This window comes from Rhinichthys klamathensis, unplaced genomic scaffold, assembly GCF_029890125.1.
Source record: "Rhinichthys klamathensis goyatoka isolate OS25496 unplaced genomic scaffold, OSU_Roscu_1.1 h1tg000414l_1, whole genome shotgun sequence".
NCBI classification, from domain to species: Eukaryota; Metazoa; Chordata; class Actinopteri; order Cypriniformes; family Leuciscidae; genus Rhinichthys; species Rhinichthys klamathensis.
Genome location: NW_026606914.1, coordinates 210538 through 238407, shown reverse-complemented (window position 1 = coordinate 238407; position 27870 = coordinate 210538). Strand labels below are relative to the sequence as shown.

The 27870-nt window shown below is 38.8% G+C and overlaps 1 protein-coding gene across 1 annotated transcript; it reads left to right on the top strand.

The window, feature by feature from the left end:
• On the top strand, positions 1–27678 carry hspa9 (heat shock protein 9). The gene is made up of 17 exons (XM_056235200.1): positions 1–122; positions 942–1000; positions 1080–1167; positions 2628–2809; positions 4619–4743; positions 4828–4901; positions 6395–6501; positions 16565–16727; positions 18324–18416; positions 19386–19595; positions 22585–22812; positions 24507–24611; positions 24701–24818; positions 25226–25320; positions 25469–25561; positions 25665–25805; positions 27491–27678. The coding sequence occupies exons 1-17, from the start codon at positions 39–41 to the stop codon at positions 27566–27568; spliced, it is 2043 nt and encodes a 680-aa protein (XP_056091175.1). The 5' UTR covers positions 1–38; the 3' UTR covers positions 27569–27678.
• Positions 27679–27870: the final 192 nt, after the last annotated feature.

The window sequence follows — 27870 nt, the reverse complement described above, 5'->3', positions numbered from 1 at the left end:
CTCAACGTCCATTTATATTAGCTATTAAGTACTCAAAGATGTTGTCTGCGGCGAGAACAGCAGCGATAAACATGTCGTGCTCTCAGAAAACCTCCAGCAGTGTGTCTGGTCTCATCAAGAAGGTGAGTGAGTTCTTCACTACTACTGAGTGCCCTTAAAGTGTGCTGTCAGTCAGAATGATTTCTCAGTGGGTATTTGATTCAGTCTCTTTATATCGAGCCGACATGATTTTGATCCGGATCAGATGAAGTTTGCAGTGATGATGGTTTGGTAACAGGATCCGTTGACATTTGCCTGAAGTGATTAACGTGTGTGTGTGTGTGTGTTTGTAGCCATACTCATCGTATAAAATCTGTTAAAGACACAAAACAGTGGAAGACAAGCTTTAAACTAATCAGTTCCCCCTTGCATTAAGAAAACAACCCCCAAATGTTCATGTGATTTAACCACGTTCCAGCGTTATGTAAGTGACTTGTTTTAGAGACATGATAATTTACTATCCGGTAAATCATCTGGACAGTTAAAAGTGTGTAAACATCAGTGGAGGTCATTCATTTGGTGTCTGTGGAGTTGAGGAAGAGTGTGTTTGAATGACCTTCATGAAGTGTCCCTGAAGCATCCCACCTCGGGTTATGACATGAGCTTTCCTTCATCTGGCTGTTTCACCGATTAATGACTTGTTGTTCATTTATAACATATACTGACTGAGTGTTTGAAGTAATATTGCCATTATGTAAAGGTACTGTAATCCACTTGATTCTCTTTGCTTCAACGTGACCACATGGTAAGACCTGTGAAATTGAGTAATTCTGTATATGCCTGTGTTTTGGCACTAACTGCACTCTGTACAGCATCTCATATAGTCATTTTCCTTCTATTTTGTGTTATAGTTTTTATATTCTACTAGTGAAACTTCCATTTTTGTGTCTCCTATTTGTCAGGCTTGTTGGAATGGATTGACTCAACAAACTCTCCAGACTTCAGCCAGACGTCATTATGCGTGAGTATGATATTAGCTGCTCTATGATAGATGATGAAGGTCCATGAACGCGTGTCTGAGCTGCCGGGTGGTTTTTCAGTTCGGAGGCGATCCGAGGCGCTGTCATCGGTATTGATCTGGGAACCACAAACTCCTGCGTGGCTGTGATGGAGGGAAAACAAGCAAAGGTAAGCTAGAACTAATGCTCCCGGTTTCACAGACGAGGCTTAAAGGGTTAGTTCACCCCAAAAATGAAAATGCTGTTAGTAATTACTCGCCCTCATGTCGCTCCAACCCCGTAAGACTTTCGTTCATCTTCGGAGCACAAATTAAGATATTTTTGATTAAATCTGAGAGCTGGATCACTCCTCCATAGGCTTCTTAAGGGATTGAAACTGGCCGGCCGAGAAAAGTAAAAGACATCGTTAAAATAGTCCAAGTGACTACAGTGGCTCAACCTTAAGTTTATCAAGGACTACTTTAATAACTTTTGGGCCGGCCAGTTTCAATCCCTTAAGAAGCCTATGGAGGTGTGATCCAGCTCTCAGATTTAATTAAAAATATCTTAATTTGTGTTCTGAAGATGAACGAAAGTCTTACGGGGTTGGAACAGCATGAGAGTAATTACTGACAGAATATTCATTTTGGGGTGAACTAACCCTTTAATACGAGTTTCAGACTAAAATGCATGTTTGAGCTGTTTTTAACTGAAAGAAACACATCTTAAAATATGTCAGTGCCATTTGTTTTGTCTCAAGATGCACACCATTTTTTTCAAAGGCACTTTTATAAAAGCTACTTAAATGCCCTTTGTGAACTAAGGTCTAATCCTGGTTTAATCTAAGCCCTGCTTGTGGAACTGGGCCATGAAGTGAAAACAATACAAAACCGCTAAGGAGCTGAGTGCAGGAATAACTTTTGTGACAACATTTTAAATGGTTTTGTCCCAAGAATCAGTGATCTATATCAGTGATCTATACTGTTATGTACTTGCATGTCATTGTTTAAAATGCACAAAATATGCAAAAAGCTTATAAAATACACTGTCCCAAGAGTTTACATTGGGCAAAAAAATTATCTTCCTCAATATTTTTGTGCTGTTTTCCAATACAGATATCTAAACCTCTTTGAGATGCAAATGTAAAACAAAGTCTTGATAAATTAAACAAATGAAGTGAACCTTTAACATGATCAAATATATGTCAATGAGTTATGAAAACTTCCCTTTGAGTTTATTAGATTTTTCTGAGCCCTTTGGCAGATATATATATATATATATATCAATTTCACGAACAAAACTTAATATTTTATGTCGTTTTGTATCTCTTGTAAATGCATCTTGATTTAAGAATATTTAGACGATTGCACTGGAAAACCAGACCGAGGAAGATCACTTTTTTTGCTGTGATCAGAAGGTACAGTAGAAGAGGTTCCCTTCAGTTTATTCCTTTTATTTTTCTTTGCATTACAATTTTACCAGAAACCATGTGAATTACAATGAAATGCACATTTGAAATGATGTAAAGCCCCTATTGAGAACAAGAACAAATCTGAATGAAGGATGAATCAAGTCACCTCTACTACTGTCTGCCTGAAATTGATTATTTGAATCAAAATGCTGTTGAACTAAAGCGCATCGCCGTAACAGGTCCTGGAAAACGCAGAGGGTGCGAGGACGACCCCGTCAGTAGTGGCCTTCACATCTGATGGAGAGCGGCTCGTGGGAATGCCGGCCAAACGTCAAGCGGTCACCAACCCCAACAACACTCTCTACGCCACTAAACGTCTGATTGGACGGCGCTATGATGACGCTGAAGTCCAGAAAGATTTGTAAGCCATTTAATTTCAAACTTGATGTCCATACATACTCACTCACTCTACATATGCATACATTTTTACATACTAGCAAACTTGTAATTAGGGCCGTCACGATTCCTCGAAGTTTGAGTGCTCGATTTAAAAAAAAAAAAAAGAAAAGAAAATAAATATAGATGTTGATCAATTGCCAAAATTTCAGAAGTGTTGCTTTCCAACGACGAGAATCCATGAACCGCATTACTACACCGTTTTCTAACTGCTGCACGATATATTAAAACTAAATGTTAGAGGCTTAGTTGACCAATTTTATTAGTCGGTTAGTCGCAGAAACAAAAGAGAAAGCTTGAAATGTCTACTTTGAATGAACCAGTCCAAGGTGAAAAAGAAATACTCTTTGCTTATGTACTCTGTCGCGTCAGCGTCACTGACTCGGAAAACACTAGTTTATTAATAAATAATTCAAATGTCTCCTTGCTATTTTTCCGACTTATTCATAATCATTACTTTTGCCGGTGCTTTGCGGCAAGCTTTGTGCGCTCGAGTGCGGAATAGGCTATATTTTAAACGCTCATTATGGTTTAGTATTCTCCTCAGTATATATTTAAGTAATTTAATTAATATAAACCTACGATTAGTCAACTAATGGCTTAAATGAACGACGACTAGTCGACTAGAAAAATCTTTAGTCGGACGCAGCCATAATTCAGTCAATGCTGCTCTGCACCAACTCAGTTTCTGTGTGTTTGGGTTTCCAATAACGCGCATTTTTGGGAAGGTGTTTCATGGTGAGGTGTTGCACTGTCATCCAATTAATCGTCAAAATAATCGACAGATTACTCGATTACCAAAATATTGGAAATATAATGTACTAGGGATGCAAATTTTCAGGAATATTAATAATGGATTTTACTTAAATATTAAAGGTGCATTGCGCAACATTTCATGTTAAAAATACCGTTTTTCTAACCCATACATGCTTAAACAATTGCCTGATGGGCTGAATGAGCCCTTCTCTGATCACTGCGATTGCCTCTATAATCCTGTTCAGTAAAATAAATAAGAGTGATTCGGGCCGGAACGTGAGACTGGGCGTGACGTCATGCGCGTTCACGCTCACCTGGCTATGTCTGGCAGGTTTGTGTATTCGCCGCCATTCTCCGTATTAGCGAAGACAACTCGAGCGACAAAACTTCAGTCAACTTTCGACAAAAGTAGAAGATGGATTCAAAGAGACTGGCTTGTAGTTCATAAACCCCAACGCAAACTCCACGCAAGACAAAGACAGTAAGGCAGTTTCGCTTGTCGCCAGAGGGGGGCATAGTTCTGCAAAAACTCAGAGAGGTGCGCAATGCACCTTAAACAATCAATTTATCGATTAATCGTTAACATGAATGATTGCATATATTGGCATGAATGGTACGAAAAATATTTGGGAAAGACCTGTGGAAGAGTAAGAGCTTATTAGAAATAACATCACCACTGCAAATAAAGACGATGTCTTGTTCTAATGTCTAATCGACAATCATGTGTTTGTGGTGTTCATAATATTTACTCGCAAGGAAACGCTCCAGCACTCATGCCGTTGAGCCCGCATTTGACCGTTTTCGAGTGAGCCAAGGTTGTGCGTTTGTGCAGCACACATGAAATGCACTGTAGCGTCGGATGACTTTATAGTCAGTGTCTTTACCTTCTGCCCGGATGATCACTGAACGCTTCTGTGCTGAGATTAATCGATCAAATCATTAACTGGAATTAATCGTTAACATCCTTATAATGTAGTTTTTCTTGCAAATAAGTGATGAACTTTGCTGTGATTGACAGGAAAAATGTGCCGTTTAAGATCGTGCGTGCCTCTAATGGAGACGCCTGGCTGGAAGCCCACGGCAAACTGTACTCGCCCAGTCAGGCCGGAGCCTTTATCCTCATGAAGATGAAGGAGACTGCAGGTGAGTCCTGCCCGAAGAACAGCAGCTTCAGACCCAAATAACCCAAAGCTCCGGCAAACCCCTGTTCCTCCTTTTCTTTCTCAGAGAGCTACTTGGGCCATGCGGCGAAGAACGCTGTTATTACAGTGCCGGCTTACTTCAACGACTCCCAGAGACAGGTGAACCTCACCTTCTGCTTTTCACTTTCTACTAGATTGACTTTAAGGGATAGTTCACCCAGAAATGGGAATTATGTCATCGTTTGTTCACCTTTATGTTGTTCCAAACCTGTATGAGTTTCTTTCTTCTGTTGAACACAAAAGAAGATATTCTGAATGATGTCAGTAACCAAACAGTTTATGGGCCATATTGATTTCCACAGTGTTGGGGAAGCTACTCTGAAACTGTAGTTTGACAAGCTACAAGCTACTCGCAAGGTAAAGTAGTTAAACTACAAGTCAAGCTACACTTTTGGAAAAGTAGTTAGCTACACTACAAGTTACTATCAAAAAGTAGCTAGCTACATTGAAACTACTTTTGCTTTTTTTGAACAACGTATATTATAAATAAGTGTCTGAGGAATGTTTTAAGTAAAATATTTAAAACAATTCGCTCTGAAACCACAGTAAAAAACTTTGTCTTTGTCTGAAACCTTTGTCGTGCGATAAACAAACTAAGATTACATTTTTTGTTCAACTGACAAATACGATGGCGCAAACGTTAGTGGTCTTTTATGTTCATTACCAAACTGGCGGACAGATCATGGCGGGTCATGGTAATTAAATCAGAAATAGAAATTTGATGTAACAATAAAGCAGGATAATTAATACATTTAAAATGGCCATTACTGTATGTGCGTCCTTAAATTTGTGCTTGAGGTCTTCGACGTAGACAGCGTTTTAAACTTTGGTTTGCAAAGATTGCATACAAAAGTGTAACCTTTACTTGTCGTTTCTTTGAGAGACATGAACTTGGACAAATAAGGCCATGGGTAATTAACGTTAGTTGTTTCTCCATCCTCCAAATCTGCCGCCACGTCTTGCTCCATCATGGGCTGTGTCAACCCACTTCTGTACGTCAGTGAACCGTTAGCCGCAAGATGCATGATTAAACAACAGGTGGCGGTAATGGCAAAAAATAAGTTTGTAATCTAACAAGAAGAATATCCTTGCATCACGCTGATTCACGCAGGCTCGACAAAACGCAATGTAGCTTTTGCTCGCGCTACACCGCTACTTGCTGCAAAAAGTAGTTAGCTACTGTAGTTAGTTAAAAAGCAACTGAGCTACTGCCAAGCTATTGAAAAATGTAGTTAAGTTAGTAGCGTCGCTACTTGTAGTTAACTACCCCCCAACACTGGATTTCCATAATATTTTCTGGATTTCCAATGGGGCCCATTAACTGTACGATTACTGACGTTCTTCAAAATATCTTCCTTTATGTTCAGCAGAAGAAAGAAACTCATATGGGTTTGGAACAACTTGAGGTTGAGTAAATGAGTTGATGATTCACAATGCATATTGTTTCAAAGCATTTTACTGAAAATGCTCGTTTCAGTCTCTCATTTTAGGAAGCACTCTGTTATCGGCCACTGACGCGAGTGCTCATGTTGTGAACCGCTTTGGTTTATCAGATGCATTACTGTCTGTAAAATGTGTTGTGTTTGTTACAGGCGACCAAAGATGCAGGACAGATTGCAGGTCTGAATGTGCTGCGTGTCATCAATGAGCCGACCGCTGCTGCTTTAGCCTATGGACTGGATAAGACTCAAGACAAAGTGTAAGTATCAGCTCTTACTACAATATTTCATTTTATCTTTATATACCAACGTTGCTAGGGATTATGCCATACCACATATTCATGTCCAATACTGATGCCAATCCAAACCCCCCCCCCCCCCCCCCCCCAAAAAACTGTGCTTTAATTTTTTAGGTACAGCTAGCTGGTCTATTAACCCTCTGGGGACCAGAAACGCGCCGGCGCGTTTTGCTCGTTTTTTTTCACATAGCAGAAAAATAGACTTAAAGTACTACCATCATTTCTGTTCATATAGAGTTAAGAAATATGAGAAAATAATCTGTTAAATGTCTACTTTTTTATGTGCCCACATACAATCGAAATAAAATATTGTGCTTTTGTAAAATAAAGAAAATAAACAGGGTGTGCGTTCTGCCTCTCGGTCACCGTGAACTTTTTTTCTGGAGCACGTCTCTAATCTTCAACACAACTCAGCTAATACTATTCACCCAGCCATAAGCAATATATCTTTTAAATCATTTGAGTTTGTACTTTTAAATGATCCGATTCAAAACTAAAATTATTATTCTCCGTTTATGTCATCTATATAAAAAGAGAGACGTGTCAGCCCATCTCATTATCGTTCTCTCAGCTGATTATCTGTGGTAATGTGACACGCCCACGGAGAGCACGCGCTATTCAAACGCAAATATGTGAAGCAACACATTGAGACGCGTTAACGCCCATGAACTCTGAAAACACACATTATTTTTTAGTCAGATTAATCTACTGTCGTCTTGCGCGGCTATATGTGGAACAATCCTGGGACATTTACCACTGGGTTATTTTCACTTCGAGGATGAACAGATTCAGCTGAGAAGTAAGTGTTTTTTGCAAGTGCTTTGTTCTAATCGCGATATAGAATAACGTAGTGTCTGTAAACGGAAAAATAGCATACTGTTAAATGTGAATCATGTTTGTGTCACACAGTTTGTGTGTGTGTGTGTGAATGAATGAATGAACGCACAGATACGCACTGTTACAGACTAAATAACAGACAACATTTCGTTGACTCGTTTTGGATAAAGTTTTTACTCTAAAATAGACATCAAATAAGCTTTTTTAGGAGTTTCTGCTCATATGTTAAATATATAGTATGTTTTGTCAATAAACTAATCAACTAAGATGTTATAGTGTTTGTTCAAGCTATATCAAAATAATGAATCCTCAACTTTGAAATATGTATGATCAAACTAAGACATTTATGGAGAAAGACAATTTTCTTTTCAAGATGTTTCCAACTCTAACTTTGAACTGAAATAAAACCATGTCTATATGGTGAAGGGTGTGTGATAGAAGTGTCCAGACGTATGCACCCTGTATTTTCCTTATAATATCCAAACAATCTAAAAGCCATTCTTTTTTAAATCTCCTCATTCTTTGTGCAAGGCTCCTGTAATGATATGGCCTGATAGCACCTAATAGGGCCATTATGGGAGGGTCTTTGTCTTTCTCAGGTGTGGAATGCCATACATATTAATGAGAGATCAAGCCTCCTGCATAAAGCTTTCTCAAACAAAACACGTCATTAAAAATGTAAAAGACTTTATTGACTTATCTGAATGAGTAGTCAGGATGATTCTCACATAGTTTTGGAGCAAATATTCTAGGCTATGTGATACAATTTTCAAAAGTCTTGTGAAGAAATAATCAATATGTGTTTTGTGGTCTTATTTCAGCAACTTTCATTTTTATTTTTTTCAATAACCACGCATAAACATTATTCTATTAAAAATACAAACATGTACATACATGTTGCTCAGATCTCATGGTAGCCAAGTTTGTGCTATATAGAGTGAATTTACACCTTTGCCATTAACATGTTTATAAATAACTGAAAAAAGCACAAATGTCAGTGCATGTCAAAACATCCCAAGGGCCCCAAAAACACTCTGGTCCCCAGAGGGTTAAACAGTAGCAAGTAAGAAATATAGAAATTGAATCAATTCAAGGCTCGAAAATAAGGACTGCCAGTGCTGTAGGTGGTCTGCGATATAGATCGTCTATGACATCGTAAATGTTGATTTAACAATCTGATATTATCGAGTATGTCCCTCACTTTACAAAAACACACCCATTACACTACGTGATGTAGTCTAGTAAATTAGACAAGCGCGCATGCACATTTAGAGTACACACTTTTACTGCGTTATTTAGTCTATTAAAATGCATTTAGAGTTATATGTATATAATTTAATATAGTTAACCAATATTACACGAAGAGCGCCATTTTTACTCCAAATATTAGCATGACTACAAATGTGACATTTGTTTTTATATAAAGTACACTTTAATAAACAAGTTAATGTTAAGTGACTTACATTTTAGACATCAAATCCCCTGTTTCGCTCTGTTCCACCAATGAAAATAGTTCCAAACAAAGTCCACAGGACTGTTTAGCATCTCTGAGCAACACTAGTCGACACGATGGTTCATCTTTACTGAACGAATCAGCTTTTTGAACGAATCAATGATTCAATGACTCACTCATTAAGACTGTAAAATGCTTCGTTCCTGAACGAATCAGCCGTTTGAATGAATCGGTTGAATCTCAATGACTCACTCATTACCTGTGACTTGATGCCACATCCTGGTGGGTTTCATTTCACATTTAAAGTATCTTCAGTTTTATAAATTATTTCATATAACAGTATTTAACGCTGTATATTTTCAACATTTCAAAACATTATTTATGCATCTTTAACTGCTCTTCACTGATTAACTTTAATAAAGGTTGATCTATAGTTACCGTAATTTCCGCACTATAAGGCGCACTTAAAAGCCTTTAATTTTCTCAAAAAACGACAGTGCGCCTTCTAATCCGGAGCGCCTTATATATGGATGGTGAACACACGTTCACCAAGACGGGGAGACAGCGCCGGGCGACTTACGCCACTATCTCCCAATGGATCGTGGATGCCTGGGCTGATGTATCAGTCTCAACTGTGATCCGAGCTTTCACGAAGGCAGGAAAAATCTCTTTATTCAGCCAGCTCACATACCCGTATTTACTTCCTGTTTTCGGCCGAAGTCCACAGTAGTCGATTGTCGAGTTCGCGCGCGCGATCAAACCTCCTCCGTGTGTTCAACATCTGATCCGGATGAACTATCCATTTGAGCTGATATTCTCAGAACACCACACAGCACCGTCATCGGCTGACAGCTGACAGTCTGAGTCTCCACTGTTGCTCAGTTACCAATGATCGCGCGCGCGCACTCGACAATCGCCTACTGTGGACTTCGACCGAAAACAGGAAGAAAATACGGGTATGTGAGCTGGCTGAATAAACATAATTTTTATTCAAATCTTTCACATTTACTGCAGTCAGATTCACCGTGTTCACTCACATGGCTGTGCACTTGTAATGACACATTAAGGTTGTTAAGAGGCTAAAAGCAGGTTTAAAACTTGTCCCGTTTAAGTCAACAGGGTGCAAATTTTAAAAAGAGGATAACACGGTGTAGGCAACACCGGTTTTTGTCGTTATCTGTACTGACAGCACTCCAAATTTACAAAAAATGAGCTCAATGTTAAAATTGACCGGAGTTTTCCTTTAACTCTCTGGGGTCGGTGGTCTCGCCGGCGATACCAGCTCACTTTTTTCCTTATCAGTGCAAAAGAGACTCAAATTACTCTGTTAATTTTGATCTTACATATAAGTGTTGTACATCATTCGATCCTGTTAAGTTTGTATTTTTTTTGTGGAACCTCATAATAAAAACAAAGTGTTGTGCTTTTCGCCTAATAAAGAAAAATAAACATGATGCGCGTTCTGCGTTCTCTCAGTCAGTGAAGTCCATTCTGAAACGCGTCCGAAAAATCATCTGTAACTCTGCAAATATTCAGTCAAACAGGTATACAGGCACACAGGCATGAAGCCTGAATTATCTTCTTTTAAATGAAGTAATTTATATAAAAAATTTTTTCTCATTTTATGTAATCTGTACGAAAAGAGAGAGATGATAGTCGTTCTCGTCTCAGCTCATTAAAGTTAATTTGACCACGCCCACGGAGCGCGCGCTCTATTCAAACACAAATGCTCTGAGGCGATCCACGCCCACACCAGCTGGATAACCCACCGAAAGAGACTCAGATTTACGACGCTGTGAGGAATAATAGTACTATTTTAATAATAATCCTGGAAAAAATTACCTCAGAAGTAGGCTACAGGTAGTTTCATTTGGAGGAGCAACGGATCCAGCCGAGGAAATAGGTACATTCTTTATTTTCAAGTGCTTTGTGCTAATCGCGATATGGAATAGTGTCTGTAAACAAAAAGACTGTTTGAATCGCGTTTTTGTGTGTGAATGAATGAACAGCTTTTACCTAACTATATTCCAATACTGAGATGAGTAAAAATCGACTGAAATATGTTGAAATAAAATATTTTTGTATAAGCAACGTATTAAACTGCAAATTAACATTTATATGTCCTAATCATAAAAACGATATGTTACATATGAAAGACAAGATGTCGTTTTTACTGTAAAATACTGCCACATCAAATAAGCTTGTTTGCTAAGATGTTATTATAGTGTTTGTTCGATTGTAAGCTATATTCAAACTAATTAATCCGCAACTGTGAAATATGTATGATAAAATGTATACTTTAGTATATAATACAAAGAAAGATTACATTTGAAATATAGTTAAAATTTTAATTGTTGTTGTAATTGTAACCTTTTTATTAAAATAGCAAAAATATATGTAGGCTACATATAAATAAATCTTAGGTAAATCTTAGGTAAATCTTAAAAGCTCAATATAAGCCTCCTCTTTAAATTATTTGTATTGTGTTTTATTAGTGACACATTTGGGATACATTCCCAAACTTTCTGTAAAAACAGTATGATAATTAACTGCACAATTACTAGAAATTTTTACATTTGATATTATACAATTTGCAAGCACAATTTGAAAAATAAATAAATAATTGGAACTGTGAACCAATTTTGTATTATATAGGCATATATATATATATATATATATATATATATATATATATATATATATATATATATATATATATATATATATATATATATATATATATATATATATATATATATATATTCAGATCATTTTGAAGAAAAAACTCTAGGCGACAACATCCATTAGTCAAGTCTTGTGGACAGATATTTAGTATGTGTTTTGTGGCCTTATTTCAGAAACTTTAAGTTTTAGTTTTTTCAATAACCACGCATAAACAATATTCTCTCAAAAATACAAAAATGTACATACATGTTGATAACACATTATGGTAGCCCTGTGTGTGCTAAAAAGAGTGTAATTACACCTTTGCCAGTAATATGTTTATAAGCAACTGAAAAAAGCACAAATGTCAGAGTATGTCAAAACATCTCAAGGACCCCAAAAACACCTTGGACCCCAGAGGGTTAACGTTTGAACAACGTTACCATGGGAGTGAACGGAGTTGTCAGAACGCTTAATAAAGTTTGACTTTATCTAGTGGATGCATAACGCAAACCCAGTCAAACGTTTGACTGCAGTATCTTATGCGCCTTATAATCCGGTGCGCCCTATATATGAAAAATGTTCTAAAATAGGTCATTCATTGAAGGTGCGCCTTATAATCCGGTGCGCCGTAGGGCTGTCAAAATTGCTCAAAAATGACGTTCGAATATTCCCTCTAAAAAAAACACATATATTCGAACTATTCGAATATCTGGTTGCATTTTGTCAATGACGCGCATTACGTCAATAACAGGACAAATAATACAAAGACACAACTACTTGTATAGGTAGTTTATTTAAGTTTAAACATATTTGACAACGTATTAACTTACACAAAACCAAGTAAATCAACTAATGGCCAAGACCTTACTCTCGCTCGCACTCGCAGGCACTCTCTCTCTCTCGCCCTCACGCTCTCTGCGCATAACGGTTTAAATGAACAACAATAAACAAATGTTGAGTGCTGATCAAGAGTTTTGTGCAAGCAATTTAAGGTCACGACTCTTGTCCTAAATATAGCAGGCTTCATTCGGTGATTGAAACAAATATTATTAACATTAATTGAAGTTTTACAGTATATAGAACCGACATTGAACGCTCCGAGCGAGCTGTGCTGTGGTAAACTGCTGCTAGCCTGCTACTATGGCTATTTCGAGGGCTCTGGCCACGCCCCCTTGGCGGGCTCTGACGTGTCTGATGTAATGCTAGCTCATTGGCGCACACGTTGGAGGCGCCCGTGCCATTGGATGTGCAGTTGCCGCAGCACAGCCAATAAGTGAGCCAGACACTCACTGTGTCTGTACAGCTGGAAAATGCGTTTTACATTTTAAGCTTCAGAATTTTGCCACTCGCAAAGCAGACAGCCGCTCCTCTGCTGCCGTGGGCGTGTTTTTCCACATGATTCGAATATTAATTTTCACCTTCGAATTTCTGTTTTTTAAAACTATTCGAATATATATTCGAATTTAGAATATTCGTTGACAGCCCTAGTGCGCCGTATAATGCGGAAAATACGGTATATATTTATTAGTGCTGTCAAACGATTAAAGGTGAACTAAGTAACTTTTTTACCTTAACCGAATAGCTTTGGAGTCATTTTAATGTTTATATTACTGATTTCGTGTTGAATGGGGGGCGTCTCGCACCCCCCTGGTGCCTGTGAGCCGCAAAACCACCCTTGCAACTTTGGGCCGGCGGGCCGCCGTCCTCGCGTGTTAGGAAGTATCGTGTGATATCAGGTCTCGCGAGGTAATGAATTGCTTTATGGCAAAAAAACAGATCTGATAAAATGAGCATCAGACAGAAATAACCCGCCGCCGTATACATGTGGTGTTCGAGGCGCACATACAATACAGACTGCCGACAGTTAAACAGGGCGCGTGCAGCTCTTAAAGGGGCCATACCTTATTTCCACTCGTTACAGCGTCCATCCTACTGAACAGGTACCGGTGTACAGGGGGAGGGGATCAGGCCGTGAGTGCGAGCCATCTGTGCGTGAGTGCTATTCACGACAGTAGAGCGACTCTAGGGGTCACCACACCACAGCGACTCTAGGGGTCACTGTTTGACAAAAATGGAATTCCTACTTAGTGCTGCTTTAAAATATTTCATCACATTAATGTCATAGTTAACTCGCAATTAATCGCACATGTTTATCTATTCTAAATGTCTCTTGATTTCTTTTTGTCCCATTATTTTTTTTTCTTCTCATTTTAATGCCCTTATCAACATGGAAAAGTGGATCGGCTTGCTTTGTGCAAATGTTTTTTTATTGAAAACAACATTGACACATACTGTGTTCAATTTCACACTAACATTCTCACTTGGAGCAAATAATCTCTCACACAATGTAACACTGACTACGTTTACATGCAGCCAATAACCCGTTCAAAACCGGGATATTAACAATAACCCGGTCGCGAACGGCCATGTAAACACCGGCAAAAACCCGAATATGCTCATATCCCGGATTTTAAAAACCGGGATATTATACCTGGGGTACCCCTTTTCCAACCCGAATTTTTGGTCATGTAAACGCGCATCGGCATATCCCCATAGTGATGTGTGTTCTGCGCATGTTCTATTCGCAAGGAATCTTGGTCTTTTGAGTAGAGAAACTTCTCGGCGCATACAAAACCCCGCGTGCAGTATACCGGAAGTAAACATGGCGAGACGCAGCACAGCATACTTTTGGAGCGAGGTCAGTAACGTTACCAGCACCAAAGCGCAAACAAAGGCGATCGCTATCTGCCCCGAACTATTCATTATCCGCGTGCTGCTGTTGTTGTTGTCTTTGGATACAGGAAGAAGAATCGGAAATGACGTATATTGCGTCTTAAGGTTGTCCGTACGTCCAGACGCTAACCGCGCGTCGCGTTTACATCGGGATATTGCAATTCCATGTATACAGGAGTAACTCTCTCTGCTCACGCATGTAAACGGGTTATTCCTAATGTTTCAGAAACCCGAATAGTGACCTTAACCCGACCATAACCCGAAATTTGGCTGCATGTAAACGTAGTCACTGTCCATCAATAAAAGGGTGAAAGAAATACTGACGAGGTCCTGATATTGACGAGGGGGTGGAGAATTCGCATCAGCTGTGTGTGTGTGTGTGTGCTTGGCCATCATCAAATGGTATTTCAGACTGGACGTGCTGCGATGACGATAGCTCAGTTCACAACGACAAAACACAACTGGCAACTTTTTAAAAGTAAACTTTCAATTCAGAATCTTATTGGCATCCATTTCGGCGTCTCGCACTCGTCATCCACTCAAAACGTAACGTTAACCTACTATTTGGCCGGCTCGCAAGGCTAAACAACTGTGTGCGGCGGCGTGCCTGTTGTTTGTTTCCGGTCTAGCTAGATCCGCTTGCGCTTTGCAATGAAGCAACAAAACGTCCTCGCGTGCCGCAAACTATTGAAATGAATGGGTTTCATAGCGCATGCCGCGTCCTGTTGCAAAAGCATGGAGAAAAAACCACAAAGTTTGCTAGGCCAAAAAGACCTTATCGCGTTAATTGCGCGATAACGGAGTTAAAATGGGTTTGCGTTAACGCCGTTAATAACGCGTTTAACTGACAGCCGTAATATTTATACATTAGATTACAATTTCTGTACCTGAACATCTCTCCTGTTTAAACCTACACGAAAAACCTGAAAAGCACCGTTTATTTCATTTACGTGTTTGTTGTATTTATTTGTGCTATTGCTCGTTTTTGGTCCTATTTTATTACTTACTGTTTAAATGAGTTAATCTAGTAGTTAAAGGTGTCATAACCTTATTTATTATGGTTACATGTATCAAAAATAACGAAAACAAAACTAGACTTTTTCTTTTATAGGCCCATTTTCTTTTCTTTAACTTTATTAGTTTTTTGTTGTGGGCCAGTGAAAATTGTTGCAGGGCAAGTACAACCTTGAACCACTCACTGGCCAGACCGGGCCAGTAGAAAAAGTCCTGCAATTGTATAAAAAAAGCACTGTATAGTCTTTACTGTATGAATTAAATGTACAGCAGTTCTTATTAAAGCTACTAAAGTTCAGGGCTGGGTTGAAAATATATATATATATATATATTTTTTTTTCAATTTTAATCTTCACATTTTGATGAACTGATTTTGATTCTTAAATTTCAAGAATGGATTGTGTAGTCTGTGCTGGTTTCAGTTGATGTGTGAACAGAATGTCATTACACGTTTTTCGTAGCGCGCCTAACATCCAGTAATTGCAAAAAGCTTTGTTTTGTTACTTTTGGTTTGATAGATGTGAATGAAAATGATGTAAGACATTTTTATGAAATTAAATACCGTTTTGTCACTTCATGTGTCGAGAGAGATCAGTTAAAGCACCACGTAAACCCATCCTCTCTTCCTCTTTACTAGAGAGAGGGACATTTTATATTCATTACATATTACATATTATATATTCATTGGAACTTACTTGACATGTTCTTCAATATTTAATGTATATTTGAATAAATCTGTCATGAAAACAAGGTGACGCCTTCCATATTAATGTTTTACAAAAACGAATTGGATTACCATTTAATATTTAACTTTATACATGGAACCCTAGTTGGTACTAGTTTACAGCATTATTATTTTTTTCTGTGAGAAAAATTGTAAAACATTTGAATTTTGTGTCAGTGCCCAGTCCAACTAAAGTTATTCAGTCAAGAGCAGAAACATGAGTGATTTTCTCTTTGTCTTTTGTTGTTTGATTTATCACTATTGCTACAGACAGCAGCAGGATTATTAGGATTATTAATCAAATCTTTTATTGAGGTAGTTACTATAGCTGTATGTGTGGGTGTATTTATGCAGATATATATTGTATTCATTTGTTTTATGCATGTTTCTGATAGGGACAAATGTGTGTCCATGTGTTTTATTGTGTGGTATATAATGTGGATGTCCAGTGTTGTCTGATGTATTTTTTATGCCAGTGTTAAGATATTTGTCTGTCTGAAGTCAAACAAACAAAGACCGAATGCACAGATCCAATATCTGGAGTCTTGTTACGAATGACTTCATTCAAAAGCAAACTATATCTGTCTTTATTCCAGAATTGCTGTGTATGATCTTGGTGGCGGGACGTTTGATATCTCTGTCTTGGAGATCCAGAAGGGAGTTTTTGAGGTGAAATCCACCAATGGAGACACGTTCCTGGGTGGAGAAGATTTTGATCAGCACCTTCTCAGACATATAGTGAAGGAGTTCAAGAGAGAGGTTTGTATCTGTGTGTATCGGGACATTTAAAGGCTGATAACAATCACCGGTATTTATTTTGAAAGGGTCATAAAAACCCTCATTTTCAGCAGCATTTGCCCATATATTTACAAGTTCATATGCTATATTAAAATGTACCACACTTAATTTTTTTTTTTTACAATTTACATTGTGTAAAATACTCAAATTAACTTAAAAACCGCTATGAATACTGCTGTTTTTACGATCTAAGATCCTTGTGATGTACTGGCAATCAGTAAATGACAGAAATAGGAGAAATATATTAACTGCAAGTTACAAAACCTGCTCCCTACAGTGAGAAATCATCAGTAGATGACGTCTTGGTGTTTTGTTGTAATGCAAACCACCAATTATTAAGCAACAGAATGAAGATGCAGTGCAATTGAAGAGTTTGGTTCCAAAACGCAATAAATCCATTTAGATTAATTTGAGTAAAAATGTGTTTTCTTTATCAAGAAAGTGGAAAGATGAAAACCACTATTTTCTGTTTCAAACTTTCACATAGCATTTGTAGGTCATAATAACAATAAAAAATAAAATCCAGGTTTTGATTTTCAAAGATTTATTATAAAAACAGATTATTTTTTCCCCCAAAATGCAATTAATCCATTGAATCAATATAAAAGTTTTTTTTTTCATATTGAAACTGTTGAAAATACACAACAGTGTAAGTTTATTAGTATAATATTTTTATTAAGAACTGTAAAGAAGATTGAAAACATTTTTCCTCCTCCCGAGTGCCTCATCTTCTTAATCTCCTCACATAAATGATTCGATTTCGATGCCTTACGTTTTTTACCCACCGCAGAAACAACCACAGGTTCATCAATGCCGTCAAAATTATTGTTTGTTTGTTGATCAAAGTACAAAACAGATAAGAAAAACTTGGAAGCCGGGTGTATTTAAGGCGCTGCCGTTACTGTTTACATTGCGTGGAATGGTGCGTTGTGATTGGTTGAGAGCGGATATATCGCATTCTGCAGAGAAGGGAGACTGGCGTTTGTCGCGGTTTGGAAAGAAAGGGAGAAAACATGACAGAATAACACGGCGGATATCGCATTTTACTTAAAATTGAACATTGACTTTTCAATACCAACCAGATACCATACTGATTTTTGCAGTAACTAATTTTTTATTTTAGAAATGGCGTTTATCGCGTTTTGGAAACAAACTCTTCAATTATAGAAGGTCAAACTGTAAATCTGTATATAAACATGTCTCTATTTACACACACTGTATCTCTGTGGATCTAAAAGAGCTGAATGAGGCGGAGAGCACACATAAGCACTCAAACATTCTCTTATCTCTCCAATCTGATTGACTGCTGTAACACACATCAAATATAGTCATTTGTATAATTTGTTTCCGTTTAATTCAGTTTTACATTAATTTGCAGTATGTTTGTCTTCTCCATCTCTAGTCAGAAGAATTACCATACTAACTCTTGAAAACGGACACACCTTATTATTCGTATAATTTATTTTTCTCGATATTAATCGATTCTTAAATCTCAGGAAGTGTTGAGAACAGAGTTTGTGCTGCTTGTTAATGTGTGTGTGTGTGGTCTCGTTGCAGTCTGGAGTGGATCTGACAAAAGACAACATGGCTCTGCAGAGGGTGAGAGAGGCTGCGGAGAAAGCCAAGTGTGAACTGTCTTCCTCTCTGCAGGTGAGTGTGTGTGTGCTAAGAGCGGTCATGTGACCAGACAAAGACATGATTAACCCAATAATCATACAGTGATTTATTATTATTATTCAAATTATAACCCACAAATAAATTTGCCATAATTGTACTGTAAAATCCAAAATTAAGTGTATAAAATAAGAGTTTATTTTATAGTTCTATAGAACAACAGTTATAAATATTTCCTTTTTTCCTTAATTTTTTTTGTCTTCATCTTTCTTTCAAATGATATGCCATTGAGCTTTTATTTTGGCGTAAAACTTCAGGGAGAATTTTTGTTTGATTTATAAATCAGTCTCGATTAAAATGTGTAAAGCTGTTTTGCGCCACAGTTCTCTGTAAGCTGCGCGTGTGTCGGCCACACATGCTTCTGATGTCACACAGAAGGAAGACACAAAAAGTGTGGGGAAAGCTATCAGATTGAATTCTAGCAGTGTTTCCCCTACCATTGTTTTAAATACGACCCCCGCCCTCTGATTAAGGCGATTTTGCCTTACGAGTCATACTTGTCAGGTCAGAAAATACAGGGAAAATTATAAATGTGGAAAAATCACATCACTGATGGGGAACAGACTGGAATTGAAAGGGACAGTTCGCCCAAAAATGAAAATTGTTTATTGACCCTCATGTCGTTCCAAACCTGTCTGGCTTTCATTTGAGTGAACTGTCCCTTTAAGACTGTAATCACCAATAATCTTCCCTTCCACTGAAGCCCTTAAATCAAAGTGTGTGTTTGTGTGGTTGTTGAACATGTCAAACCTGACACGACACATCTAAAGGTGCCAAATATAATTTGAGTGCTGAAGGGAAGATTATAGTGAATAGTCTGTATTTTTAGGGAATCGATTATTATTTGATTTTGAAATTGGGAGAAGAGGAACAGCTATTTCTGTTATTTCACCAAGCTTGCACTGGTGAGTTTAAGTAACTGTATCTTAATGTTTCCGCACACAGACTGACATCAACCTGCCCTACCTGACGATGGACGCCTCTGGGCCGAAACACTTGAACATGAAGCTCACGCGCTCTCAGTTCGAAAGCATCGTGGCAGATCTCATCCGCAGGACGGTGTCTCCCTGCCAGAAGGCCATGCAAGATGCCGAAGTCTCCAAGAGTGACATCGGAGAAGTGCTGCTGGTCGGGGGAATGAGCCGAATGCCAAAGGTCAGAACTGAACCGCTCTCCAAGAAAAGCCTCACATGAAGCGGCTTCATTGCTATTACCTCTGTACAGATAAAACGTTGTCAAAGTGATTCCGGTTCACATGGCTACTCGGAAGCGATAAACTCTGTATTATACATTTTTAAGGCCAGACAAGTAATTTGTAAAGAAAGGCTACACGCCTGCGCACATATATATTCAAACGTGCATACCCATAGACCAGGGGTCTCAAACTCAACTTCTGGGTCAGGCTGGGCCGCATCAAGTATTCCACAAAAAAATAGTATTTAAGCATTCCAAAAAAGGAATGATTCAATCTTCTCAATCTTTATTATTAACGTTTCTTCTGAACTGTTCCTCTGAATTTGAACATTCCTTTCTGTACATGATTGGTTCTTCATGAGCTGTACGTCTGACAGTTGAAGTTCATTTTACAAACTTTCTTTGTCTTTTCCTTATACACAACATCTTTGTGATACTTCATTTTACAAACATCCTTTTTCTTTTCTTTATAACACATATTTGTGATACTTACAGGGCTTAAAGTATTCCGGCCGGATTTCCGGCTTGAGGGCAGGTCCGGCCTCCGGCGCAGGCAAAATTTATTAATCAGGCTGCAAATTACAGTCGGAGGCACTTTCGGCGCGGACGCGTTTGGAAAAAACTAGTGCACCGCTTCCATTATGAGCGCGCATACCGCGCGGCTACATTTGAAACTGGGAACTTGAATGCGGTTTAATATTTTCGAGTCAATTGATTTCACCTACCAATCATATGAGAGGAGCGCAGCTCTAACTAACGTCACAAGCCTATCAGAAGCAGAGCAGGGCGGGTCCTGGCAACAGTGTGATTGAGATCCATACCTCACGTTAGCGTCGTCGGTGAAAGCATGGAGCGCAGAACTCCAGAAACAACATCAGGTGACTTTAATGTCATCATGGATGAAAAGAAAGAAAGGAGATGTGAGTTGGTTGATTTCGTAAATTAGCTCAGGTCAGCATAATCATATTTTCTGTCTACACCTTTTGATGTTAGCCTTATGTTGACTGAGCTAACATTAACATACACTGCTGCTAGGTAACTTCAGACTGTTAGTTAAATATTTAATGTAGAACATTCTGTGTAGCTTACTAAAAAAAACCCATTATGTGTAGGCCTACCATGAAAACGAGTCCACTTTAAACCGCTTCATTTTCTGTCAGCAATGTATGACAAGTAAAGTAAGTGCAGTCAACGTTAACGTATGCGATTTAAAAAAAAAAAAAAAAACAGCTTTAATGTTTTAAAATATTTAACACAATTAACGCTGCATCCGTTCTTTGTCATTCTTTAGCTAGGGTTATGATCATGCTCTTATTAGTTATTAGTTTGTCCACCAAATGCTTTAAACCATTAATGTGCGACAAGACAAACGAGAACACACTTCAGTAAATGTCCTCCTCACACACACACACACACGAGGCACAAAAAGTCGCGAACCAGTATCGAATTCTTTCGCGCTTGAACGAACAATGGCACACACATTTATGCCAAAATGTCCGTTTTGTCGAGTATCCTCACAAGAATCAATCATTATTAACCTTAAATGAGTTAAATAAAATCTTAAATGGAAGTAAAGAGTAGTGAGAGAGTAAGACGCGTGAGATCCTGTCACCAGCTGTAGATCTTAAAGTGACAGTAGCCACTAATTCTGCCTGTGAGTAAAGTTAACCAAACAACAAAGGGAACAGAGAAAACTACTAACTACACTTTGACTAAAGAACGCTTGTAGCTTTAATAAGGATTAATCTAATTTAATTTATAATTTATGCAGTGCGGACTATTTTATAACCCTGAAATTGTGGGGGAAAGAATTTTCATCGAGAAATCATTAGCTATATTAATATCAGTGATACTGGCCCTTCATTAATAAAGATGCCATAAATGGTTCCATTTGAAGATAAGTCAGTCTGTGCAGTCCCCCCCCCCCCCCCCCCCCCAAAAAAAGTTCAGGCTCAGGAATTTTTTTCACTTTAAGCTCTGTACGTTATTTCAAATGTAGGCGCGTGGCAACTATTGACAACAAACCCACCGTAAGCTGTCACGAGACTATCTATGGTAGCCCGTAAGGGATATAAAAAAAAATAAAAAGCGGCACACATAACGACGGGCCGCACTAACATTAAACTTTAATGTCAAGTTGGGGTCCACAAAATATCACCCCGCAGGCCAGGCCGGCGAGTTTGAGACCACTGCCATAAACTAAACACGTAATACGCATGTGCATATCGGCGCGCGTTATTCGTCAGCGTTTTTCGACGCGTTTTTTGTGTTCACACCCAAGCGATTTTCGCTGGCGATGAGACGAGTGAACATGACAATTCATTCCCTGACATTAGATGGCGCTTAATGTAAAACAGAAATAGTCCTATTTTGTAGTCGCTGTCGCGTTGTCATATAGTTCTTTGTTCCGACACCAACGAGACCAGCAGCTCTACATTCATCTTGCCTCGCATCTTCCTCGTCTTATTTCTCCTCGGCAGTGTAGACCATAGATATCCATAATAAAGGCCATTGGGCAGCAGCGCGGACGAGACATCTAGCCTTTATTATGGATAGCTATGGTGTGTAGACGCTACTTGGCGTATATCTTCTTCGCTGTTACGTATGTGTGCTCGACAAGACCGTTTTGTGTTTGAGCGCCCCCAAGTTGTGTTTTACTGTAACTTCAGAAGCTCCAGACACGTGAGCAAAAGCGCCAATCTCATTGGTCGGATAGTTTGACGCGGTGCGTCAAACCAAAAAAACAACGCTTTTACGCGTGGCGTTTTTCGCGTCAGTGTGCACACTCACATTGGCGCCCTTTGTTTAGTCACGAGGCGTTAAACGTCGGCGAATAACGCGCGCGAAATTCGTCCCGGTGTGAACAGGCCTTAAAGCTGCTTTGAAACAGTCCATGCTGTAGAAAGCGCTGTATAACTGAAGGTGACTCGACTCTTCCCTCTGTTCTCAGGTCCAGCAGACGGTGCAGGATCTGTTTGGTCGGGCTCCCAGTAAGTCCGTGAACCCGGATGAAGCCGTGGCTATCGGCGCTGCCATCCAGGGAGGAGTTCTGGCCGGGGACGTGACGGACGTGCTCTTGTTGGACGTCACTCCTCTGTCCCTCGGGATCGAGACTCTGGGAGGCGTCTTCACCAAACTCATCAACAGAAACACAACCATTCCTACCAAGAAAAGCCAGGTCAGTTCATAAACAGGGGATGCAAGAAGCACTGGTGTTTTGGGATTGTGGAGACCTTTGCAGAGCTTGTGTGTTTCATCGATTTGTGACTGAGATCATGTTGTGTAGTCGCTGGTGTTTTTCCACTAGAGATACAAGTACATGCATGTGCTTTACACCTGTGTGTTTGTGTGGAGCAGGGATAAAGCACTTAAATATTCACAATGTTGGTTAATTTTATACATTATTATTTGGCTGTAAAATTTTTGTACGTTTTTCTCAATCTTGTAACTTGCAAGTATGCATTGTGGGAAGAAGGATGTTTTCACAGCGTCACTAAAGTTCAGTATCAGACGTGGCTTTCATTATCATTTTATTGAAACTGTCTCTGTCAATATAAAGATTCAAAGCTCTGATTCAGCAGTATTTCTTTCCGTGGCATATCAAAATGAAGGTTTCACACCAAAAAGAAAAATATGAAAATTACAAACTGTCATGTCGTTCCAAATTCATAATTTTAATGAAACCTGGGAGATTTCTGTTCCTTCATTGGAAGCCTGTTCCAGCAAAATTTAAAGACATTGTAAAAGAAGTCCATATGAAAGTGGATTAATTAAATTAGTGGTTTAAATTAATTCTGATTTAATTTAGGCTTTTATTCATGTAAATACATTGCTCAACTTCAGAAAACCTGGACTAAAAATTTTTTTTTTTTTTTTTTTACAATCTCCTATTTGAAGCATCACAAGTTTTGGTGGAATAGACTTAATGGGGGGACAAAAAGATAGCAGGTTTCATTAAATATATCTTCATTTGTGTTTTGAAGATGAACAAAAGTTTAATGGTTTTGGAACGGTATTATTGACAATTTTCATTTTTGGGTGAAATTTAATAACCAACACTACCAGTCAAAAGTTTGGAAACATTAATGGTTTTGAAAATAGTCGCTTAATCTCATCAGGGCTGCATTTATTTGATCAAAAATACAGTAAAAGCGGTAATACTGTGAAGTAGCATTATTACAATTTAAATGAACTGGTTTCTAATATATTTTATATTTGTAATATATTTTAAAATGTTATTTATTCCTGTGATCAAAGCAGAATTTTCAGCATCATCACTCCAGTCTTCAGTGTCACATGATCGGTTTCCACAAAAATAGGAAGCAGCACAACTGTTTAACATTATTATTAATAATAATAATAATAATTTCTTGAGCAGCAATCGGCATATTAGAATAATTTCTGAAGGATTATGTGACACTTAAGACAGGAGTAACGATGCTGAAAATTCAGCTTTGATCACAGAAATGAAATAGTTGAAAATATATTAACTTTAATGCTCCCAAATTTTTGACCGGTAGTGTATGTAGGCAAAAAATGTAGTTAAGTATGATCATATTGGTTAAAAGTAATTTTGTGAGAAAAAAAACTGTGAAAAACCTTTCTAGACTATTCAGTTCGGGGGAGAATTTTTTTATTTATTATTATTTATTTATTTTTTACGTTTTCACTTTTTTTTTGTGTGCATCTTTTGTACATTTTCGAAGTTGCGATGGTCAGTAGTGGAAATGATTTAAATCATCTATATCATTATAAAAAAATCATTATAAAAAAGATTCATCATAAATCTCGTTTAAGGCCCTGAAATGGCTAAGCCCTATAGAATGTATGAATATTAGCATGGGCTGACGTTGGTGATCTGTCTCCTCTCAGGTGTTCTCCACCGCTGCTGATGGACAGACTCAAGTGGAGATCAAGGTTTGTCAGGGAGAGCGAGAGATGGCTGCAGACAACAAGATTCTGGGACAGTTCACCCTGGTACGTGCTCTGGGGCGAAACATCGAGATGCAGATTTACATTTCACATCCATTTACGGCTCAAATGTTGTATTTCTGTGTTCTGAACAGGTCGGCATCCCTCCTGCTCCTCGTGGCGTCCCACAGATTGAAGTCACCTTCGATATCGATGCTAACGGGATTGTGCACGTCTCCGCTAAAGACAAGGGCACCGGCCGAGAACAGCAGAGTAAGTCTAGACTAAACCATTCTCAATTGTTCATCAATTTTAAAGACTTGCTCCATTACTTTCTTATGGAGACTATTGGTTCATGTTAGCCAGTCAAACAGCTGGTATTTACACATTGTGTTACGCCACTGTTGTAGGTAATGCGACCTGTGGTAATGCAGTTCAAGTTAATGTAGGAAAGATCACAGAAATAAGAGTATCTTTGATTTTTTTTATTTTATTTATGTATGAAAGTCATTGGCGGTTCACTGCAACCTCACATTCAGCAACTTTCAATCCAGTTCGCTCAGTTTGAAAATCCTGTTTAACTCGAACACATCACATTACAGGAGTAAAATACGAATTTGAGTCTTAATGAAAAACATTCATCTTGCTTCTGCTTATTTTTCTGCATGCGCTTCATTCAGTTGTCATCCAGTCGTCTGGAGGCCTCAGCAAAGACGACATAGAAAACATGGTCAAGAATGCAGAGAAGTACGCAGAGGAGGACAGGAGACGGAAGGTAGCGTCTGACTTTCACAGGACATGTTCAAATGCTTTAAAATCAGTTCGTTTTCTACATGTTTGTCACTATTTGAAACCGTTTTGAACGTGGTCTTATTTGTGGCACCTTAAAAGCCTTTGCAACATCTTTTGATTTGGGTTCAAAGGATCGTGTGGAAGCGGTGAACATGGCCGAGGGTATCGTCCACGACACCGAGTCGAAGATGGAGGAGTTTAAGGATCAGCTGCCAGCCGATGAGGTCCGACTCTTCTTCTTCTGCTGCTTTATCATCAGTCTGAAGTGCTGAAACTCCAGTAATGTTCACAGGCCTTGTAAAAACGTTTTGTGATCCGTTTCTGTAGTGTACCAAACTGAAGGAGGAGATCGTTAAAGTACAGGAGCTTCTGTCACGGAAGGACGCGGAGACGGGAGAGAACATCAAGCAAGCAGCCACAAACCTGCAGCAAGCGTCACTCAAACTCTTTGAGATGGCATATAAGAAGGTACAGTCAATCATGTTACGCTTTACACATTATATTTTCTGATAAACTCATTTTGACTCGTTTAAACAGACAGTGCCAATTCAGACACTCAAAACAATAAAGGGCTGACAGGCTCAAAACTAAGGACTGCCCAATGGCCCGGGGTCAGCATGAAGACGACGCTCGGGACAGTTGACGGAGCGGTCGCTGTCCCGATCAGGCCCGTGCTGCAGCGTCCTTATCCATTTAAATATTCAGGCACAAGAACACTCGAAGTTGCGAAGTTTTCAATGCGCACACATCCGACGCACACACACAGAAAGCCTGGTCTCAGACAGGGTGCAATGCTAAATTTAGTTCTCTTTCAGCTTTCCTTCGCTTAAATGAACAAATTCACACAAAATTGTCAACATGCCACAACCAAACAGAAACCTAGATACTAACCGAACCATGAATAATTTGAACCGTTACACCACTACTAAATATGGGTTCACACTCTATATACTATGTACTTGCATCAAAATATAAGATCAGTGTACTTACTGTGCTGATGTTGTATTGTAAGGCACTTTTGCTGGTGTTGAGGAGGGATACGGGGTAGGTACGGGACAGCCTTGATGGTATGGGTAGGTTTAACAGTGGGTTAAAAACAAGGGCAGGGTCAACGATGTAGCTATACATGTAATTACAGAAATTAGTTGCACATGTAATTACATGCATGTAATTTTTCGCATGTACACAAGTGCATTGTATCAAATTATTAATTTAAATGTTTGTACGGTTAGTAGTCGTCTTAGGTTAAAGACACCTATATAAAGGGTGACCAAACATATAGTTATGTTTTATAGTTCTTGTTCTTTGTGTGAATGGGCCTTTACAGTTGTTATAATAATGAAGTACAGGGCTCCAGACTGCGACCGCCTCGTGGTCCAACTGATAAGAGCATTTGTAATCGAAGGAAACCGCGCTACTCGTTTGAGCCTGCACTCGTTCATCGGCTCGGAGCAAGGACAGGCCGCGCGAGCGCCGATCTCTACACAGCGCTGCGAGATCCAGTGAGAAGCGTTCACATTCAGCGCACATTTCTGTTATAAACCAGATCTGATCAAACGGCGCTGGTGTGGAAACCAGGAGAACCGTTGTGCCATGAACAAAATAGTTCTAGAAGGCTTTTCCGTCCACACATCACCAACATTCACCACGGATTTACTGTAGCAACGCGAACTGAAATGGAAATGGTCAAATGTCTTTACATTTAATAGTGAAGTGCTTCACACTTTTCCCAGCACTTCAAAGCTCTAAATATTGTCCAATTTACATGTTATTTTTAATGTGATGACCCAAAAAAATATTTTTTTCTCTATAAAAATGAGGTTTTTACATGTTAAGTTAATTTGATCTGCATCTCAACTCAAGCTCAGTGCTTTACTGTCAAATACACATTTCCAAGAAATAAACATGTAACGTTATTAGTTACTGCACTTGCAAACGATCAAAACAATAGTCATTTTATGATTAAATTACCTTAACAATTAAAAATCCCCGCCTGTGATTAAGCTGGTAAAAACAGTTTCCCACATGACCTTTCCCTGAAGTTTATTTTTCATCTTTTACACCTGAGGTGTTTTTTCGGGCCTGTCTGTGAAGTGTTCCCTCACCTCCTGAATGTGTGTGTGTGTGTGTGTGTGTGTGTGTGTGTGTGTCAGATGGCGTCAGAGAGAGAAGGCGGCAGCGGCTCGAGCTCAGGAGGAGACAGCGGAGAGAAGAAGGAGGGCCAGCAGTAAAGCCTGTGAGCCTGGAGTTACTGTGGGACTGAATGTTTCTCTGAGCAGCGTACGCAAGATCTTCTCACATATACTGTGTTTTTGACAGTAAACTCTACAAAACAATATTACCATGTCTTCTCATCCACCTCCCTTAATGTCTAGAAGCTCCGATTCATTTGTGTCTGCTGAAAATAATCTGCATCAATCTTGAAGCAAAATGTGCAATGAAGTGCTTGATTTGCCATGTTGGATTTAAAGGTCAGCCTGAGGATAGATACACATGCTCATCATAGACACGAGCCTTCAGCCATTTAGACATG

Coding starts and splice junctions, on each gene's coding strand:
- hspa9 (XM_056235200.1), top strand. CDS start 39: ATGTTGTCTGCGGCGAGAACAGCAGCGATAAACATGTCGTGCTCTCAG. Junction 6,502..16,564: donor GATAAGACTCAAGACAAAGT/GTAAGTATCAGC, acceptor TCTTTATTCCAG/AATTGCTGTGTATGATCTTG. Junction 25,562..25,664: donor ATCAGCTGCCAGCCGATGAG/GTCCGACTCTTC, acceptor CCGTTTCTGTAG/TGTACCAAACTGAAGGAGGA.